This window comes from Lepisosteus platostomus, chromosome 6, assembly GCF_059453375.1.
Source record: "Lepisosteus platostomus isolate fLepPlt1 chromosome 6, fLepPlt1.hap1, whole genome shotgun sequence".
Lineage (NCBI taxonomy): Eukaryota > Metazoa > Chordata > Actinopteri > Semionotiformes > Lepisosteidae > Lepisosteus > Lepisosteus platostomus.
Window position 1 is genome coordinate 58,355,944 of NC_142616.1, and position 19,112 is coordinate 58,375,055.

The window sequence follows — 19,112 nt, forward strand, 5'->3', positions numbered from 1 at the left end:
CCCAGAAAGCACAGATGGGGCATAATTTCTAGAAACCCTAGAAAGACTCTTGCATCAATTAACTTCAGTTCATTAGCAGACTTCAACGTCAACCAAGCACAAAAACGTTGTCTGCAAATAGTGGTGTACAGTAGATGGAAGTCCTCTTCATTTGTAACATCTACCAAAAGGAAGCAAGGATCTCTATAATCAAGGTTAACAGGGATATACATGTAATTTTCACTTGAAAAGTGAAGGTTTTTACTTCCAATTGTTCTACTCAGTGCTGTTTTAAAAGGCACTGTTCTTTGTGAACATTTTCCGCTTTGACCAGTGGCAAGAGCCGCACATAGATAATAATCCAAACTCCTTGTTTATCTCCAATTTCTTAGGAGGCTAGTATAATCCTTTCCATTTCATTACTTAAAGGTTTATAAGTTGGGAGGGCTACATGACTGCATCTTGCAGGAGTAGTGAAGCACTAGATCTAACCTGTACAAGCTGATGTTTTTCTGTGTTTTAGAAAGTATTACTAAGAAATTGTCAAAAACCTGCATCCCTTGCTACAGCGGTGGCTGCTGAACGGGACTATTGTTGAGGTGTCCGGTCACGACTGTCTGCAATTAGTGGAAATCTGAGAGCAATGAAGCACAGGGTGCAAAGCCCACCTTTCATAAGAATGGCAAGAATGGTTCGTGAGGTGGTGAGCAGTTGTCCTCACATTACTAGAGCAGGGCCTTAGTGTTGTGATTAAGACCTGCCTCCAAGCGAGTCTGGATCTGTTATCAAAGTTGCTCAAATTCCTTTTTCCACATTACCAGCCCAAGCTACCTGTGGAAATCTATAAAGCTTAGTGTACTACACTGAATGTGGGGGAGCTGATGGAGTTTGTTTATTTTCCGATCTTTTTTTTGACTAGTGAATAATTTGAACCCTTACCCTAAAATGCAGTGGCTGTACTTTAGAAAGACAGATAATCTGAAGAGATTCTTTATCTCCTACCTACAGGGAAGTTTACCACACTGGCTGTGAAATGATGTTTCTGACAATTTTATTTATTAAAAATCAACAGAAGATGGATTTTAGGGTTTCTACATATAAAATTCAGCTATAATTCAGTAGTGTTAAACACTTAAACCCTTTTATGGTTAGCAAACTTGTTTTTAATAAATAATACATTTCTAGAATAACCAACTTACAGTACAATGATCTTCACAGCATCTTTGATTTTTTTTAAATGACAATTTAATTCCCTCTACATTCACCCCACTCACTGCAATACTATAAATACTGGTCTTGCTTCTTTGCTGCTATAATAAGCAGCTCTGTCCTGTTTCCCTATGAATCCTCTTGTTTCAGTTCTGTGCTAAAGTGCTGCTGGTTCTTCATCACAGGAAGGTAGTCCTCATCTCCAGCAGCAACACTCCAGTTACTGGAAGGAAAGAGGTGGGTTTTCCTCTTGGTGAAGCAGCAGAGGGCTGAATCCTGACTCCAGTTCTCTCTGCTTCTGCAGCAGTCCCTGAAAATCAAACAGATTTTCTTACCATACTGACCTTTCATCATCGGCTCTCAAGTGCTCTGCTAGAGTCTTCCACAACTGCTAGGGAATACAGCGGTGACATGACTAGGGATGAGCCATCACTTGTTTCTAATTAGGTTCCCCTGGAGATTGGACCCCGATATTACCTGGCGCAGCTCCGACAGCCCTTTGAGAATGGCCTGCTGTCTATCTCGGTTCTTCAGTAGCTCTGGGTGCAGCAGAGGGTCTCGGCCGTGACTGGGAGCAGTAGGCTGGGGGTGTTCACCTTAACATAACACACACAGGTAACAGGAGGTATTAGTGTACACGAAAGGAAGCTTGCTCATTGACTGTGCACTCTAAACTCTAGGAATATTCTAGTCAAGTGCAGCTGGACATAGTACAGCTTAAATCAAAGCCCTCTAACAGATTAAAGGGCATTTTTCTCCATATATTTAGATTCATCCTTTATTAACCACTGAACAAATAGTTAAGCTTATATTTAAAAGGATAAGACATGTTTTTTTAAAGAATATGACTCAGATGGCCTTGTACTTTGAGTTTCAAGATTATACTTTTTGTGCATGTGAAAAGTAGAACTCTTCAAGAATACGAGACCCTACATTTCATTATGAACAATGATATCCTTTCCAGTACACTCGGTGTTTTCCCCAGAGCTACATTCAATCCAATCTCTTAACGAGGCCACGAGCAAGCTTGTGTATTGATGTGTTCTTCCCTCTTACCATGGTGCAGTCCCCTTGTGGGGGGTCTGGAGAGGGGGGCATGGGGATCGAGCTGGTACACCTCATCTGTGCGGACGTAGGGGACGAAGTGGGATGAAGGAGGCCGCTCAATGGGCACTGGTGGTGCTGGGGTACAGCGGCGGTCCTGCAGCGCTGCGGTGGAGGCCGGCGAAGCCTGGGCAACGGGTTGAGAGGGGTTCACTGGTCTGTAGTGCATCTGCTGGAGTCGGTGCTTCACTGCAGGAACTGGGGGAGAGGAGGCCCTGCACACAGCACGCAGAGAAGGGACGTTCAGCTTACTGCACACAGAGGGATGCTCTTTGCGGCCTGCATAAATCTGTTTCTAAAGGAGTACAGTTTGGAAGTTTTCAAACAAAACTTGATATATCTATATAGGAACAAAAACAATTACTTGCGTGAAGAGATCCTTGCTAGCTCTAAAACGGTGCTGATTTCTTTAGGTTCAGCCTGAATTCTCGGGAGTAAAGTTCACTTTTGGGGGAGGTGGAAGTTTTCAAAGGCTCCATCTTGAACTGGCTAATTTAACTGTACCTGTTGTCTGCATATGGATTTGTGTGCTTCAGTAGGTTTCTTTGCAAATGTTCTTCCTTTGGAAAAACAAAACATAACAAAAGAAACCAAAATACACAAAATCAGACAGGTGTAGAAGAATTTGTGAAAGGCAAGCAGACGGAAAGGACGGCGGGGGTCCGGGAGCTGTACCTTCCTGTGGGTGGGGGGGCGGAGCCTGGGTGCAGGCTGTGGGGGCTGCTGGGAAGGGGGAGGAGACGGCAGCCCGGCAGCTGGCCTGGAGGGGGCGTTCCTCTCCGCCAGCGTGAGCAGCTCCAGCTGTCTGCGCAGCCGGCTCTCCTGCCTCTCCTGCTGCAGCCCGTGCGGGTAGCGCTCGGAGGCTGGGACAAAGGGTCTGCTGGGCTTCTGGGTGTTCCACCCGGGCTTCCTCTCTTCTCTTGGGCCACTCTGGCCCTGCCTCCTGCCCGTCCCAGCAAAGGCCTCATACAGGTCTCCCTGCTCCCGGTACACGTTCTCCTTCCCCATCACCCTGGGCTCCCTCTTGGCCTTCTTGGCGCTGTGCAGGTGCCTGTACTCTGTGGGGATCTCTGGTGTCTGAGGCAGTAGTCCTCCATCTGCTGCAGGGGCGGCTTCTAAACCCATGTTCAGCATTTCTAGGTCTGCGCACACAGAGACATTCACTGTCAGACTCTCTCATTCCTGCACCGCTGCATAGTGACGTTGTTCTATTCAATGAACTCCTTGTTGCTCCCTCTTGACTAGAAATGTTTGCATCTTCAGTAAAATATTTTTTGTACTCCCCCCCCCCCCCATTTACAATTAAAATGCAGTTTTAAATGGCAGTTTAGGGCCTTTCTGATTTGGTTTAAGTGTGAAATCAGGCTTCAGTCCTCAATGTCTTAGTGTTCCATTCAGCTTGGGGGAAAATGAGATGTGTCCAAAACTATTTTAAGCGTGTTTTACTAAACAAAAACAAACATCTGATACAGCAAAAGATACTAGTCTTAAGAATAAAGTAGTAGAACTTTCCTGTTCTCTTTTCTCTGCTCTTGGCTCTACGTTAACCAGCATTACATGGTGGTCACTTGTATTGCTTTATCGAGGCTGTCCAGTTTAAATGGGGGAGTCCTTTTTAAGCAGGGTAAATGCCAGAGCGCTGTGTGGTCATGTCGACAGTGTACATTGGCATACCTGTTTGCACTGCTGTGTCTTTCCTAGGAGACTCGGCAGTGGGATTCTCTTGGTTTATATCTTCAGGGGCTTCTGCTTCCTCTCGGGTACAGCAACTGCCTGGGATGATTTCCCTGCTTGTAGAGCCTAAAACAAAAAGGTCACAAGCTTGCCTTCGGTTCTGTTACAGCAGCGCATTTTAAGGCCAGTTTCAATTCCAGCCCTTTACTCAGGCAAAAGGCCAAGATATTTTACATCTCTCACAAAAACCCTGTTCCATTTTAAGAACCTTTCTTCATGCAAAATAGTGAATAGTATATATTTTTGGGTAAGCATCACTGCTACCACTAAGAGTTTTTAAATGGCTGTTTAAAAAAAAAATCAAAACAAAATGTTACCTATTTCTGCCAACCTGTATGTAATATTAGCCATCCCTCCACCGCATCTTCTCCCTTGCGGCACTGCATTCATCAACAATTAAGCTCAAGATACAATTCACACCTCTTTCCTGCATGAAGAAGGGCTTGACTGAACTATTCTAAAGAGAACTGGGGAAAAGAACTTTACCCCCTTGAGGAATAAACAGCACCTACCAGTGCTAACAAATAATTTCATTAGGCTTTTTCAACTTATTACCAACCAGGGAGGACAGGGAGCAAAACCCCAGTGGAAAATTCCACAGATCTTGAAAAATAAAAGCTGGACAAGGTTCAGAATTAGAAGAGATGGTCACAGGAAAGTCTTGGTCAAGACCCCCCGAATCCCCCCTACTGAATTCGCATGACCGGCAACATACAAGAGAAAGAGATGGCAGTGCAGCACATACGTACCCTCCAGCCCCCTCTGCAGGTTGGTGACATCGTGTCCTTTCCTGGCCAGGTCCCTGATGCGCTGCTGCTGCTTGTCCTTGAGGGCCTGCTCCTGGGCCCGCTGCACACTCATGTACAGCTCCTCCGTCTTGCGTGTCTGCAACTCCTGCAGGCAGGTCAAACTGATACGCCTTAGGGGAGGGCTACAACTCGGAGTTCTCAAGATAAAGATCGCAATTAAGAAGGGACATTTATTGACCCGTTTGGGCTTGGCTTCGAAGACAACCGTCAGATCGAATGGTCGAGGGACGACGGCTGCGTCGGTCGAGGAAGTGGGCATTGCAGTGCTGTTTTAGTATGACAAGTGCTGAGAAATAATCGTTTCTACCCTGCTGTGTTTGAGAGCTAGCGTTGGGCAGGAAATGGTAACATTTCTCCCAAAAGTTGGTTCATAATGATCTCTGGTTTCCCCCATTCCAATATCATATTCGTTGCTACTGCTATGCTGTGGATTATAGCTGAACTAAAACAAATCAAGGTTGCTCTGATCTCTCAGCCTTGTTGGACCTTAGAATATGCAAGCAGCTCAGGTGGTAAAGATCCCATTTTCTGGTTAACCAAATTTCAAGGCCAGAAAACCACCAAAGTTTTTGGCACCATTTTTCTATTAATTTCTATATAAGGATACATAAGCAAAAAAACACTTGGACTGAACCCCTCAGCATATTAAAATATGTGGTACCTTAAAGCGATTATTTGCCCTGTGCCACATGACGCGGGCGTGAACGGGCTACCTCTGTGGCTCTCTCACCTCCTTCCGTCTCTGCTGCAGCTCGTCGTTCTCGTACTGCTGGTGCAGCCGCTCTCTCTCGCGGGCCAGCCGCAGCTCCTCCGCCTGCTCCTCCGCCCTGCGCGCCTGCTCCTCCAGCTCCCGCTGCTGGCGCCGCTCGGCCACCTGGGCCTCGATAGCGCGCTGCCCCCGAGAAGACAGGCCCGCCCGCCGGGAGAGGGGGGGGAATGGGAAGGCGAGAGTGGCGTTACCAAGCGTGCGGCGAGTGCAATAGTTTGTCCCTCACTGCCTGGGCGTGAACCCGGGTCTCCGGCGTCACGCAACGGAACTTGCCGGCTGAGCTAAAGGAGTTCTCCCTCAGCCCGGGCGGCTGAAATCCCCGTTATCCTTAGGGGCTTATTCGTTACATTCTCCCCCTGCTTAATTCACCGTCCTCGGCGAAGGGCCATCCCCGTACGGGCCACCATTGTAATGGTTCTTTGGGTTTCCGCCCTTGTCGCTCCTGCCCCACCAGTTCATCCCTCACTGCCTGGGCACGAACCCGAGTCTCCGGCGTCGCGCCACAGGGAACTTGCCGGCTGAGCTAAAGGAGTTCTCCCTCAGCCCAGGCGGGTGAGATCCCCATTATACGCAAGGGCGTATTCGTTACACGAGAAAGGCAAGAGCGTCCGGGAAAGTGCGCAGTAATTTCGGGGTTGTTTTCGGGGCTACCTGATGCTCCAGCTGCTTCAGCTTCTTCCTCTCTCGCTCGTCGATCTGGGCGGGATCCAGCAGTGCAGTCATTGTGCGCAGGTAGCTGTACAGACAGACCTCTCCATTACACAGCAAAGTGCTAAAACCAGGACTCCCCTTTGAAAACCATGATTAGATCTACATGTGCAAAACTTCTGACATCTCCAGGACTTCCAATTCCTCAGCATCTTTTTTTAATGAAGTACTGAGCAGATTTAAACTCCAGTAACAGCTCTTCTGCCTTGAAAGTCGTTGCATTTAACATGGAAATAATTAATTTGGAAAAATCAAGTCATTTTGCTTCCAAGTTAAAATCTAGAATGTATAAAAATGCTTCATTTGCAAATCATAAACTCTTTTCTATTTTCTCTATTCTATTATTTATGAATAGTTTGGAGGTTCATGGTCTTCTCCACTTTTTCTCAAATACAGTTTATAGGCAAACAAGTATAGTCGCTTAAAGTGACAGCTTAGGATGAAAAAGACTCCATGATGAGGGTCATTAGTAGACATTTATACTGCGAAACAGAGTAAAAAAATTAGCTGCTGCATAGGGCGAGCCAGTGATGTTTAGAATGGGCACTCTTGGAGAAAGTGGAATATTTCCCTCTTTCTTAAAGCTCCACGTATGTCACTGTCAAATCAGACCAGTACCGGCAGGACCAGGGTTATTAGGTGGTGTGCTGACCTGTTCTTTTGTGTGGTCCCCACTGTAGTGTCCACACTCGCCCTGCCCATACTGTCTTCCCCCACGTGGATGGCACTGTCACAGGCCACAGACGGGGCACCCAAAGGTGACAAGGGGTAGGTGCTGGAGGGGGGGCTCAGCTGCTCAGGGTTCACAGTCTCACAGGCCAGGGGAAGCTGGAGAGGGATCCTTTTCTGAAGAGAATCGAAGTGCATGGCCCAGCGGTCATGGTCTTCAGCCTGGAGATAGGAGGAGGGAGCCACACCATTAATCGAAGAAGTTGTGGGCCAATTCCGTTTTTAATGCATCCATGAAGACATAAAAAAAAAAAAGAGGGCCACAATATGGTACTCTTATTATGAAACGTAAATGTAACCAGGAGCGCAATTAGCAATAGTAAGATTTTTGCAAAGATTAAATCCTCCACATTAAAAAAAACAAACAAACAAAAATCATCTTGCATATTCTGTGTGAAATCAGAAGGGGCAGAACAGAGCTACTGCAATAGCTGGGTCTAGCTTGCACCTCCATTATCTTGTAGTTTATAGACACACAAACATACTGTAAGTACATGTTAGGGAAACTATCAATATGGTTTTGTGCTAGAGTGTAGATCTTGGAAACAAGGTGAGCTGCACTATGCTGTGTTTCAGCTAGGGGGCAGCAAGAAGCTCGGAGTTACCTGGCTTTTGTCGCTCTTCTCCTGGATCTTGCGCAGTTTCGCCTCCTCCCTCTGTTTGTCAAGCTCCTGCAGCCACTGTCTCTGCTGCTCCCTCTTCTTGGCACTGAAGGCGTGCTCCAGGGGGGCAGCCTCCTGCAGTGCAATATAGATGCTTTTGCCGACCACCAAGGGCATTAAGTACTGCCCTCTGTCAAAGCTTTTGGCGAAAACACAAGTTTTCAAAGGTGCGAAGCATGCATGAAGCTAGATCTTTATGTGAACTGGGTGTCATTTAAAATGCATACATTGGCACACCACAAAACATAGCAGAACATCTGCAAATCAAACAGTGATAAAGCATAGAGACGGATGGCAAATCAGGACAAGGTGCTAGACTGTAGTGCACAAAGGTGTTTCAGGATTGCAACCCCAATACTGTACTGGAGGGTGCTGTATTTACTTCATTTGTATTCTTGATCACATGATTAATAGGACTGAAAGATTCGGTGTAATATACATTTACTTTTTAGGTAATTGCATGCACATATTTAATCATATTAGAATATGAATGTTGTGTTCAAGCCACTGAATGCCAGTGAATAATACTGGGAAGCTTTGCTTCAGTCACTAGTTTCTTGCCTTTTCTTGAGGTGTTCCACTTCGGTGTTTTTCTTAAACATGTAAAATGGATGCTCCATTTAATTTAAATGTAGAAATTGACTTGTGGCTCATGGTCATGCATGGATGGCAAAGAGCCGCCCAGTATGTAAGAGAGCATTTTCTTCAACATAAGGAGCCAAAACAATTCTTTAAACTTTTTAGAATTCATTCTGCTGCTGCCAGAATGAGTCACATCAAATGTACGGTGAGGGAGTCAGTTCCAGCAGTGGACACGCAAATGTATGCGTTTTTCATGCTTGTAAGGGACAGTTAAAAATACACTATCCTGGTTTAATATGTCCGTCTAGATTGGTCATGCTCATGTCACTTGCCCGGCATCCTTTGCCTTATGGGTGATGAGCCCACATGACAGCTTCACATCACCATTTCAGGCTGAGCCGGGCCACCACCCCCAGTCCTGACACCAGGGGTGGGTCAGGGTGTCCTTAATCAGGGCAGGGTTAGTTTGGATTTGTTTGCCCCCTCACCTCTAACCGTTGTGCCAAGGGTAATCCTAACAGGAGCACAAAAATCCCGACAACACAGCGCCAAGGCTACTTCACCAGGACAAGGTGGCGATCCAAGGATGGAACCCTGGTCTCCTGTGCGACACTTAAAATTACACAGGTAAGTATACAGGGTGAGGAGCTCTGTGGGCCAGAAGGACCCTCGAGTCGAGCTGTTGCTCCTCTGGATTGAGTAAGCCAGTTGAGGTGGCTCGGGCATCTGGTGAGGATGCCACCCAGGTGCCTCTTGCTGGAGGTGTATCCGGCACAATCCATTGGGAAGAGAGCCCGGGACACGGATTATGTTTCTCAGCTGCCCTAAGAACACCCCTGGGAGTACCTCAGGAAGAGGATCGGGAGAAAGTCAAGTCTGCTCTGCTCAGCCTGTTACCACTGCAAGACACACCAGGACTATGCAGTCAGAAAATGACAAAGATGACGTTTCTTCTAGTCAAATCGTATTAGGGATTGTATAAATACACTGCATCCTTTCCACTGCACTCCTATTGTGGGTATGCTTTTAGAATGTGTGTGAAATATAGCGGCATGGGAAAGGCAGTACCCCCAGGACGAAGGCGGATCGGATAGCTGCTGGCAGGTCCGGGTGGCTGAAACTGTAGCTCTGGGCTGTGGGCTCCGTGTGTGTGCTCTTCAGGCCTGTGGCAGTCTTCACTGTCCTCTCCTCTTCACTCTGCATCAGACACATATCTTTCCTGTAGACAGGACTTCACAGGCACCGTTGGAGAGGTCTTTCTTGCATTAGGCAAGACAGAGCTATGCAAATCATTTTGTGAGCTAAATTAGCAAGACGAGCAAAGTAGACTAAATATTTGGGCATTTTTCAGATATGCTGATAGACAAATATATCTGGAAACATACAAAAAAAGCCATGTAATCTGGGAAGGTTTACTGCTGATTATTCAATTCTAACAATCCAGGCGTTCACCGAGAAAACATACCAACAAATACAATTTATCAGAAAAAAAAATGTTCATGTTGTCGGTACCAAGGCAACCATAAACAGTAACAGCGACCCAAATTATGCACAACAGCTCTTTTTTCCTTAATAACCATATTCAGTCTCTGGGGGATGCCTCAAAGAGTTCAAATGACGACAACTCTGCAGTGGATTTAGGCACGGGCCATGCTAGCGGGCACGGTCAAATCTGCTTTCCTTGACAGGCAGCTGAGAACAGAAGCCAACTAAAAAAAAATACAGTACATCTGTGGGCAGTCTTGTTTGATAAAGGAATGTCTTTTAAGATAGGTGGTTCAGCAATTATGTTAATATAACTTGCCACATATTTCACAATAGCCGTGACATTCCAAAATCCATTCACATTATGATTTAGTTTACCACAATTCCAGTCACCATTATAAAGCAGTTTAAATATCTGGCTCAATCAAATAGTCATTGAATACTTAGCAATAAGCCTGAAAGCTCTTCATTTCTGCCTGAGTTAATACTGTCTTTAATCTCAGGAGGCTGCTGGACTACATTACATAGCCATTTCTACGGGGTGTAAATCCTTTAATAAAAGGTTCATTGCAATCGGGAACAAGTTTATCATGCAAATGATCTACAAGTACATTAACCACAGGGTCATCTCCTGGTAATATGCAACTCGCAGTTCACGGCAACTGGGACTGCAGGAGATGGCACAGGAAAGCACTTCAAGGATTTGTTTTGATATTGTCATAGTGGGAAGACTGCAAATGTCAGAAGGAGAGAAATTCAACGTACCCTAGTTTGTGCACTCCCAGCATTGGGTTTGGCAGGAGCCCCAGCCCCAAGTTTGCCCCAAGGGTTATATTCTGTGAGTGGATCAGAGGGGTCTTTCTGTTGCTTCTTGAGGGCCATCTGTTCATCTAGAGAACACAAGCAGAGATCCAAGTCAGTAATAACCGGGAAGCAGCTCATGCACAAAGACCTCTACCATCTGGTCACAGATCCCAGATACTCCACCTCCCCCTCTCGCTCACTCCAGTTGGAAAAACTAATCATCCCAGAATTAAAGAGCTGATTACGGTTAATGAAGGGTGTGTGGTTATGCAATACTGCACAGAAACCTCTCCATAGTCACCTAGCTCCTTCTTCCAGTGGGCTCTTTTTGCCTCCAGGGCATCTCTCTCCCTCTCTCTTTCCCCCAGGGTGCTGAAGAGACCAGAGGTGTGCAGAATTACCCTGGGCACAAGACACACAAAGCAAGGTACGAGCATTAGCCAAAAGTGAAATCTCAAGTTCTTTAGGACATCTGAGTGAAATTCAGATGGTTTCTTCATACTGTAGATGTTCTTGCTACCCTTTCCAAACCCATCTTAAGGTTGTAATTTAGGACCAAATAACCTCAACGTTTTTCCTCTTTAAAACACCTTCCCCTAGATCTACAATAACTTTCAATGGCAGTGCAATTGAACAAAAGAAGCTGAATGGTTTTCCAATCCAGTTGGTCCAAACCTACCGGTCGTCTTTGCCAGGGTCAGGTACATTTTCTTCACCAGCGCTTTTTGTGGAGTGAGAACTGGGGCGTGGGCTGTCCTGTGGGAGACCTCCTGCAGTCTCATCTTTAGAGTCCCCACTGCTGGCAGCGACTTCTTTTGTTTCTCCTCCAGATCCTGTAAGCAGAAAGAGAAACTATGATTGCAGCTATTTTTCAGCCAGCAAAAGTCCCCAGATGCCTCACATTCAGCCATTCTGCCAGGGAACGGCAAGACGGAGCAGGAACCAGTTCCTCATGCTACTGGCTCCGCAATGGCAGCTGGTAATTTTTTTGTGATTGCCCATTGATTTTTGAGACAAGCCATTTTGCAAAACAGCTTTCAAATCCATGTTGAAAATAGATGCAGAATGACTGACAGCTAAAAAGTGGTATAAACTGTACAACTGGCCCAACGGGTGCTCCGAGGGGGAATGCTCACCTGGTGGAGGTTGGCTATGTGCACTCGGGTCTCGGGGGACGCTCCGTGATGCCTGGCTGATGGTGCTGAGGATCTGCTGGAGCTGCTCCTGGGTCAGGCAGACTAGACTTTCTCTCAGAGTCTCTGCCGACACCTTCCGGGGTCCCGAGATGGGCTGCCTGGGCCCCTCGGTCCTCTTGTTTGTCTGTGTCTTGACTGCGGCTGTGGTATGAATGCGCCCCGTTTGGGGGTTCTCTTTCACTGTGCCCACCCCTGCTTTCCCGGGAACCTTTAAGCCTTCCCGGCTTTCAAGCTCGACGACCTCTGCTTCAGAAGCTGTCGTCTTCGGCCCCGTGCGTTTCACTGGGGCTCTCTGGGCCTTCTCGGTTCCCAGCTCCTCGGCCACCTGCTTTGACTTCAATGGGACTTTTTGTGTCCTCGCCCGGTAATTAATCTTCCTCCCCCCCAAAAAGGAGAAATTATTTTTTGGGGGAATACGTTACAGAGCACAGTCATATTTGTAGTTTCTAACATTATCTTCTATTGGGGTAACATTAAAAATGTTACTGAAGGTGAAATCTTTTAAAATCTTAAGATCAAATTTCAGTTAAGGGTCAAAATCAAAGAAGCACACTTACCTTCTTTGAATTTTTATGTTCTAACCCTGCAACAAGGAGAATCCAGTCATAAAAATGTGGTAGTAAAACAGTACATGAAACAAACACAAATACTTTTAAATGTTTGACTTTTAAATGGCCTTTCTATGTGACAGGCCATGTCTAACCTTCTCCTCATTGATTTGCAGACAAACTGGCATTAATATACAAAAGACTCAAGCAGCTAAAAAATTGCATACAAAGTGAATGTAGTCCAACTGTATGCTCAGACTACAATACAAAATTAGCATTTTATATCTGGATTTTGAAACCACTTGATAATATGAATATAAACTTTAGAAATACAAGTTCTCAAACGCTGGCACAACAGACCAGGCCGAAAAGAGATGACGTTTTATTGCAGTACACAAAATGCTCATGCATCGCTATACTTATGGATTTGTCTTCAGCTCAAATTTCACAGAATTTAACAGGATTGTTAACTATTTCCTTATTTTTCCCCATACAAAAACAAACTACACATAATACATTGCTGTTTAACAGTGTCACAGCAATGATGTAAATACTTTGGGATGATTAAGATTGTTAAAAATGCTGTTCAACAATCAGTGCATTTAAAAAAGAACAACTGAAATCATTGTTCCAAAGACGCGATATCAAAAGGCCACACTTCAGTTTAAAAGAATACATGCGAGTTGAAGCCGAGAAACCTTTCACTTTCCAGAAGCTGATGAGGTCACAATCCTGAATAAATGCTCAGTAATAATTCAGAATAGGATGCTTGGTTTTACTTGTGCACACTTACCATAATTTGACAAAATGAGCTTGGGTTTCCCATCCTGAATTTCAAACTTCAGACCATCCCTGGGAAAGAAACAGTTACTCACTTCTTTCACATTGTGTAAATATGTCTAGCAATACTGCAAGTGACTGGTTTTTGGTATTGTGCCTTCTACATACAGTGCAGCCTTTTAAATGTGCTCTGGTCATTTTGTTTTACACAGTCAGCAAAAGATTTGAAAAGGTTTTCTTTTAATGCAGAAGACAAACTCAGGTTCCTTCTTTTCATGATGGGCAAACAGCCTTCTCTGTATATGAATTAGCTGATTAATATACCCCCAGAGTTTGTTTTCAATATTAAATATCTTTTTTTCGTGAAATTGCTCTTAATATCAACAGTTATAAAAGTAGTATTGCACACCAGCTATTAGATATATTAAGAATGTGGAAAAGTTTCAGAATTGCAAGAATCTTCCAATTCAAAACGATCAATTTTTATTGGTCTGGGTCAAAATGTTACTAAAAGTTCGACTGGCAGTACAATATTTGTACAAACAGAACTGGAGGCAAATCTCCCAGAACCAAATATTGAATCACTTTCCTGTGGGAATTAATTGCTTGAAAATGCGTGGTGTTCCTCAATTTGCGACCTTCCCAATTATCATTACTAGAAGACCTATCGCTGAATCCGATTGGATTGAATCGAAGTTGCACTCATTTGTATCGCTGTACTCACAGCAGTGAGTTATAAGATAACTTGCTTGTGCAACGCTTTCAACCGAATGCAAATACAATAACGACAGCTACCCGTAATTAAAACGGAGAGCATGACATCGCTTTGATTCTCAGTTAAAATAATTGCTCTCATGATGGCAGACTGTTACTAGGGCTCAGTTCGGAATGGACAGTTAAAGGGCTTATATTATAATAGTATACCAGAATAATCAGTCATTACCATACATCGTATTTGTTCTTCGAGAATTATTGGTCCTATACACACATTGCTGAGCGTTTAACACCGAAATATTCCATTTTTTCCCCAATGCGTCACGTTTGAATGTTTGTACAGATACTTTATTCATAAATAAGAATTGAAGTCAATGTTTTAAAAGGTGAATTATTCTTGACGCGAACAGGTTTCTCCCTTTAATTAGGTGTGGAGCCCGTACACATTCATACAGCTATAATGTAATCAAATTTCATTTTATTTACAAATCAGAATAAGCAAACGAATGCAAATGATTATAAAATGAGGCTAAATCGATGTTAATACAAAGTCCTACGTCAGGACCCCAATACCGTGTCAGAACACGAATTTCCAATCTAAAAATGAGAACGAATTTAACTCATCATCTGTTCTTTGGTCACCCGGACAACGGCCATGACTATGGTTAAATCTCCTTCTGCATAGGGGAAATATGCCCCATATCCTGCGCTGCTAATCTGCTTTCACCTGCTGAAAACACCGAGGGTGCAAAGAAAGACAGCGTGTCACGAAACGGCAGCGACCAAAACACTCACCCAAGATTCATGTCTTTCATCTGCGCGCATGAAAAACTGTAAGAGGAGCGAGTGCCGTGAAATGATTTTTCATGCTTTAATCAAACAACACAAAAGAACTCGCGTTCGCACGACATCACTTCCTGGAGTTTTCTTGTGTACGTCGGTTGCTGGCCACCGTTAATAAACTGTCTGCCTATAAGCGCGCCGATCCGACCATCTGAGGGCGAACAGCGAATCAGAAAGCTCCTTCTTTTCATACTGTAGTTCAATTTTGTGGAGACTGAAAGAACCGCACGTTACGTGGGTGGTTCAGTCGTACTATGACCGGGCTGCTATGCAGCAGTCATTATTTTTTTTTTATTTTGAAACACATTAGATGTATGCAGATCCGAGCACATTTACCATTCCAACCATCTGTATTTGCCTTATTTTTTAAAAAAATAAAAATGTTAAAAATGCAGTGTGATTCGTAACGTTAAATATATCCAGAGCATTGGACGAGAGCCGTTAAAGCCGAAAACCCGGAATAACCACAACTGCGTTTTTAAGACTACAGTGTAAGGATGTATTTAATAAGCGGCCTGGTGTCATATTTCAGATTTCCCTGCTTTATGTCCATGTGCGCTCTCTGCTGCTTCACTGAATCTTTGAATCAAACACCGTAACTGCGTTAAAGTTAGCAGGTTATTAGAATAAACAAAGGTCAAAATGAAGCTGATCAAATATCGTGAATGTCAAACGCTCACTTTTGCCATATCTTTATAATGTAACGACTAATAAGTGTTAAGATGTCAAGAGAGACTGGTAGTGCATTTTTATTTCATTAGACGACATGTAGTTTGCCTAGTATTTGGCCAAATCACGACGGAAACATATCCACGTTTTGATGGAGCTGGTATCCCAATCACAGATTAGTAATAACAAAAACGTTTGTGTGTGTGGGAGTCTTGTATTAAGATCATTAATTATTTCCTTACTGAGTAGCATGGATTATGAATGTGGGAATATTCTCCAGCAGGTGGCGACAGAATATTTATTATTCTACTAGGCGACTGGGCCCCTCATCTTAAAGTCGTTAAACACGATGCTTGAGATATGGGACAGGTGAGGAGTGAAAGGAGATCCTTACTAAAAGTACTTTGCATCACAGGTATTAATCTCTTGGTAATTAAAAGGGTTCCGTATACGAAATCTACAGGAATGTTATGCCTATAGTACTGGAATCGTTGGCATTTAAGCTATTTGTAAGTGCTACCACTTGCTGCCAACACAAACAGAATAACTGAAGGAAGTTATATGACGCCTCTTGTTTAACCAGGTGGATGTGCAGCAGCCATTATGCACCAGTAGCGCTGCTAAATAGCGGATTATGTGGAGAAGTGAGAAATTGCTTCATCAACTGAATTAAAGGGTAAATTTCCACAGGACAGTGTATGTCCAGAGTGGAATATACCCGGTTCAGTGGGTTAGCATCCCTGCTCTCAGAGTAGATAAGATAGATAAGATCACTTTATTAGCCATATACAATTTCTTGCATTAGGAATTTCTTTTCGTAGGTAAGGTAAATGTAGTCAGGAAGCTCGGTTTTTTTTCTCATCCAGTTACTACACAGTGTCCCATAGCAGAAACCTTTGTTTTCCGAGTCTCCCATACCAGTAATGACCGGGCCCAGCCCCGTTTAAATTTTGCTATCTAACCAGCCCAAGCTGTCATACAGGAATGGTGCTGCATAAGGCATAGTATTTGTCTCATTTTTTTTTTCTCGCTGTGACTGACATAACATCCCCGTTTCGACAGTTGTTTCCACATCCGAAATCAGGCGTGTCCGATAGGGAGATAACAACCAAGCTGGGTATCCAATTGGGGCGAGAGAGGTGTCGCCAGCGCTGTGTTTTTCTCTCTCCGATTGGAGGGTGCTGACACTGGGCCTGAGCAACGCCTTCTGTCTGCGTCCGCATGACGTCGGAACCCCGTTCTCCCGGCTGCGCGCCGCCATTGTTGTTGCAGAAAAGGAAAATAGCTTTGATTATTTTTTTTTCCCTAGCCAGAAAGGAAGCACTTAGACCCTGGTGGGGAAGACACCGATAATCCTTTCTCCCTCTCTCTATCGCATAAACCCAGAAACAGCAGCGGTTTTTGTTTTTTTGTTTTGAGTGCATTGAAATAACGGGAGAAAAAAAAGTTAAATTATTAATAACAGTCATAGACCAAAAAAAAACCTGGTGGAAGCGAGGACCCTGGGCAGGGGCAGGGATGGGGAAGCTGAATTATTGAGAGAGTAGAAAGAGAGAGAGAGAGAGAAAGCGAAAACAAGAAATAGCCCCCCCCTCCCACTCCACCCGTGTCACAATCGCAACCGGGTTTCTTCCACGGGAAGGATTTTGAAGGGCGATGGGTGTCAAAAGGGTGACGTTTTATTAAAGTTGGACTGATAAAAAACGGGGCTGACAGTGGCATCCGTCACCCCTCAGACCCTCTAGGTCGGGGTAAGGGTATCCTCGCTGCAAAATGTTTGGAGCATGTAAATCACACCGGTATATATTATTGGTGTAGTTCTTGGGGGAACTATTTTTTTATCCATCGCATGGCCCATTTTTAACCCTGGAAAGGTTGCTTTTAAATTCGTGTACATTATTTTTTTCTACATTTGTTATTTTTCCTAGCTTCGCTGGACGTACGCATTCCAGCTGTAAAGGTAAGAAGCCGTTTTTTTTAAAAAAAATGTTCCGATGCATAAATCCTACATTGTACTACATTGTAATCCGTCTTGGGTTTCGATAAAGGTTGCTCCGAGCACCCAGAGGGTCAGTTTTGCAGAAGGTCATCCGAGAGGAAGAAGCCACAATATCATACTGAACCTCTTGCTGGTGCATGCCTGTTTTGGTACGGCAGAGTCTGGGCTACCCTGACCCGCTGTGGACCCTATACCTGCGAGCTGTCAGAGCAGAGGGCTGATATCGCCGGTAAGGAAATATATATTTTTTTGTTTGTGTAGTAGTTGTACACATGTAACTGTAAGACATGAACATGACGTAAAATGGAGCAATTCGGTTCATTCACTGGTGCATTTTGGAGTGTGCTTTTCTGTTTTGCTCTGAAAATCGGTGTATTTGCATGAGGGGTTTCATAAGCAGCACGATCCACAAGAACGTAACTGACCGACCATCATTTTCGTGATGGTGGTGCGTGTCACGGAAGCACAAGGGGTAAAATCCCCTTTTTGATCCTGTGATTGCACTTTCTGTCTTGTTGCAGTTGCAGTACGTATTACACTAGTCAGTAAATGAATTGTCCGAGGAGCAGTTAACGCGAAAGGTTTACACCTAAACCGTAGCACAGTGTTCTCCACACAGCATCAGTCATAACGCTAATTGAATACATTTATAAAAGTGGCTAAAGATTTTTCATCTTGCTGTTGATGCTTCGTTGTAGATTATTGTTAATATGAACATGTCCGTTTAGATACATGCTGCATTATGGCTCTTTCCTAATTAAAAATAATCCAGATAGGTCACAAAGGTATAACTTCTCCAATAGCACTTTAGTAGATTTTACTACAGTACGTTTGGGCTACTGTCTTCACTAACCTGTCATTGCAAATTTGGCTTTCCCTGGTGGCAACTTGTACTGCTACTGTTGTAATCACTAAAATCCAAGGCGTCTATTTATGAGTGAGTAGTGGACTAAAACGTGCAATATGCACTCATCCTTCAGCAATGGACATATTTAGATTTAGAAAAATGAGAATCACGTTTAGAACTAAAAAAATATTCTGACAATTAGATGGGGCAAAAACATTTCAGACAGCTTATGGAGTGTACAATTTTAAACTATATTACTTACTAAGATCAATTCATTTTATTGTCAGCGCTCAAGGGTGGACTGTACATCTATGTTTTATGTAAGCCTCACATTTCACGCCAAATGTGACTTCTGGTCATTAATACATTTTTGATAGATGCATTCGTTTAAAATTTTGGTTTGTGGACTGTTGTGAAATATATGTGATTTGAAAGTCTTATTGATTCTGGTAAGCTGATGTTTGAGAAATAACTTAAAGAGACCTTTGGACTGCTCTGCCTTCTAGGCAAATTTCTTCTGTTTTCGGGTTTATTCTTGTAACTCTCTCTGCTTTTTTGGAAAGGTATGTAATAAAACAGTTAAGGGGGGTTGCCTTCACCCACTGGAATCGCTAGTCATAGATTCTGTGCAAATCCAGCAGAAAATTGATAAGATAAGATCACTTTATTTTGCCATATACAATTTCATGTATTAGGAATCTGTCTTTTCACATACCCTAACTTTCTCTGAGACACACAGACAGGTAGAGAAGCTTACCACAAAGCTATAGTCACACTAACCTTGCTGTAAAAGAAAATCCCTGACTCAGAGTTAAAAGCTGCACTATAAACTGATGATATTGAATCTTTTTTAGCCTTATAACCACTGTGTACTGTCTTTTTGAGTGGTACGGTTTGTAGTTGGTCTTTTCCAAATAAAAAGATGCTTGGTGGTATATTTCT

The 19,112-nt window shown here is 43.9% G+C and overlaps 2 protein-coding genes and 1 long non-coding RNA gene across 5 annotated transcripts in view; 1 reads left to right on the forward strand and 2 right to left on the reverse strand.

Moving 5' to 3' along the window:
* Positions 1–1,201: 1,201 nt before the first annotated feature.
* ccdc66 (coiled-coil domain containing 66) lies at positions 1,202–14,768 on the reverse strand. Its single transcript, XM_088636623.1, has 19 exons — positions 14,608–14,768; positions 13,112–13,170; positions 12,328–12,353; positions 11,711–12,143; positions 11,254–11,407; positions 10,876–10,976; positions 10,536–10,660; positions 9,354–9,482; positions 7,647–7,778; positions 6,965–7,203; positions 6,256–6,340; positions 5,566–5,727; positions 4,776–4,920; positions 3,967–4,092; positions 2,968–3,434; positions 2,797–2,852; positions 2,245–2,507; positions 1,666–1,784; positions 1,202–1,498 (listed from the first exon to the last, which is right to left on the reverse strand). The coding sequence occupies exons 1-19, from the start codon at positions 14,625–14,627 to the stop codon at positions 1,409–1,411; spliced, it is 2,931 nt and encodes a 976-aa protein (XP_088492749.1). The 5' UTR covers positions 14,628–14,768; the 3' UTR covers positions 1,202–1,408.
* Positions 5,888–6,247, reverse strand: LOC148662008 (uncharacterized). The gene is made up of 2 exons (XR_015939649.1): positions 6,109–6,247; positions 5,888–6,069 (listed from the first exon to the last, which is right to left on the reverse strand). It is a non-coding gene; the product is annotated as an uncharacterized LOC148662008 (long non-coding RNA).
* A 1,770-nt stretch (positions 14,769–16,538) lies between the features above and the next one.
* Positions 16,539–19,112, forward strand: part of ip6k1 (inositol hexakisphosphate kinase 1) — a 43,373-nt gene continuing 40,799 nt past the window's right edge. For 2 of the 3 annotated variants that reach the window (XM_088636628.1, XM_088636627.1), the window contains exons 1-2: positions 16,539–17,284; positions 17,373–17,552. The gene's annotated coding sequence lies outside the window, so the exon portion shown is untranslated. The remainder of the gene's footprint in view (positions 17,285–17,372; positions 17,553–19,112) is intronic. The other variant, XM_088636630.1, reaches the window with a different exon arrangement.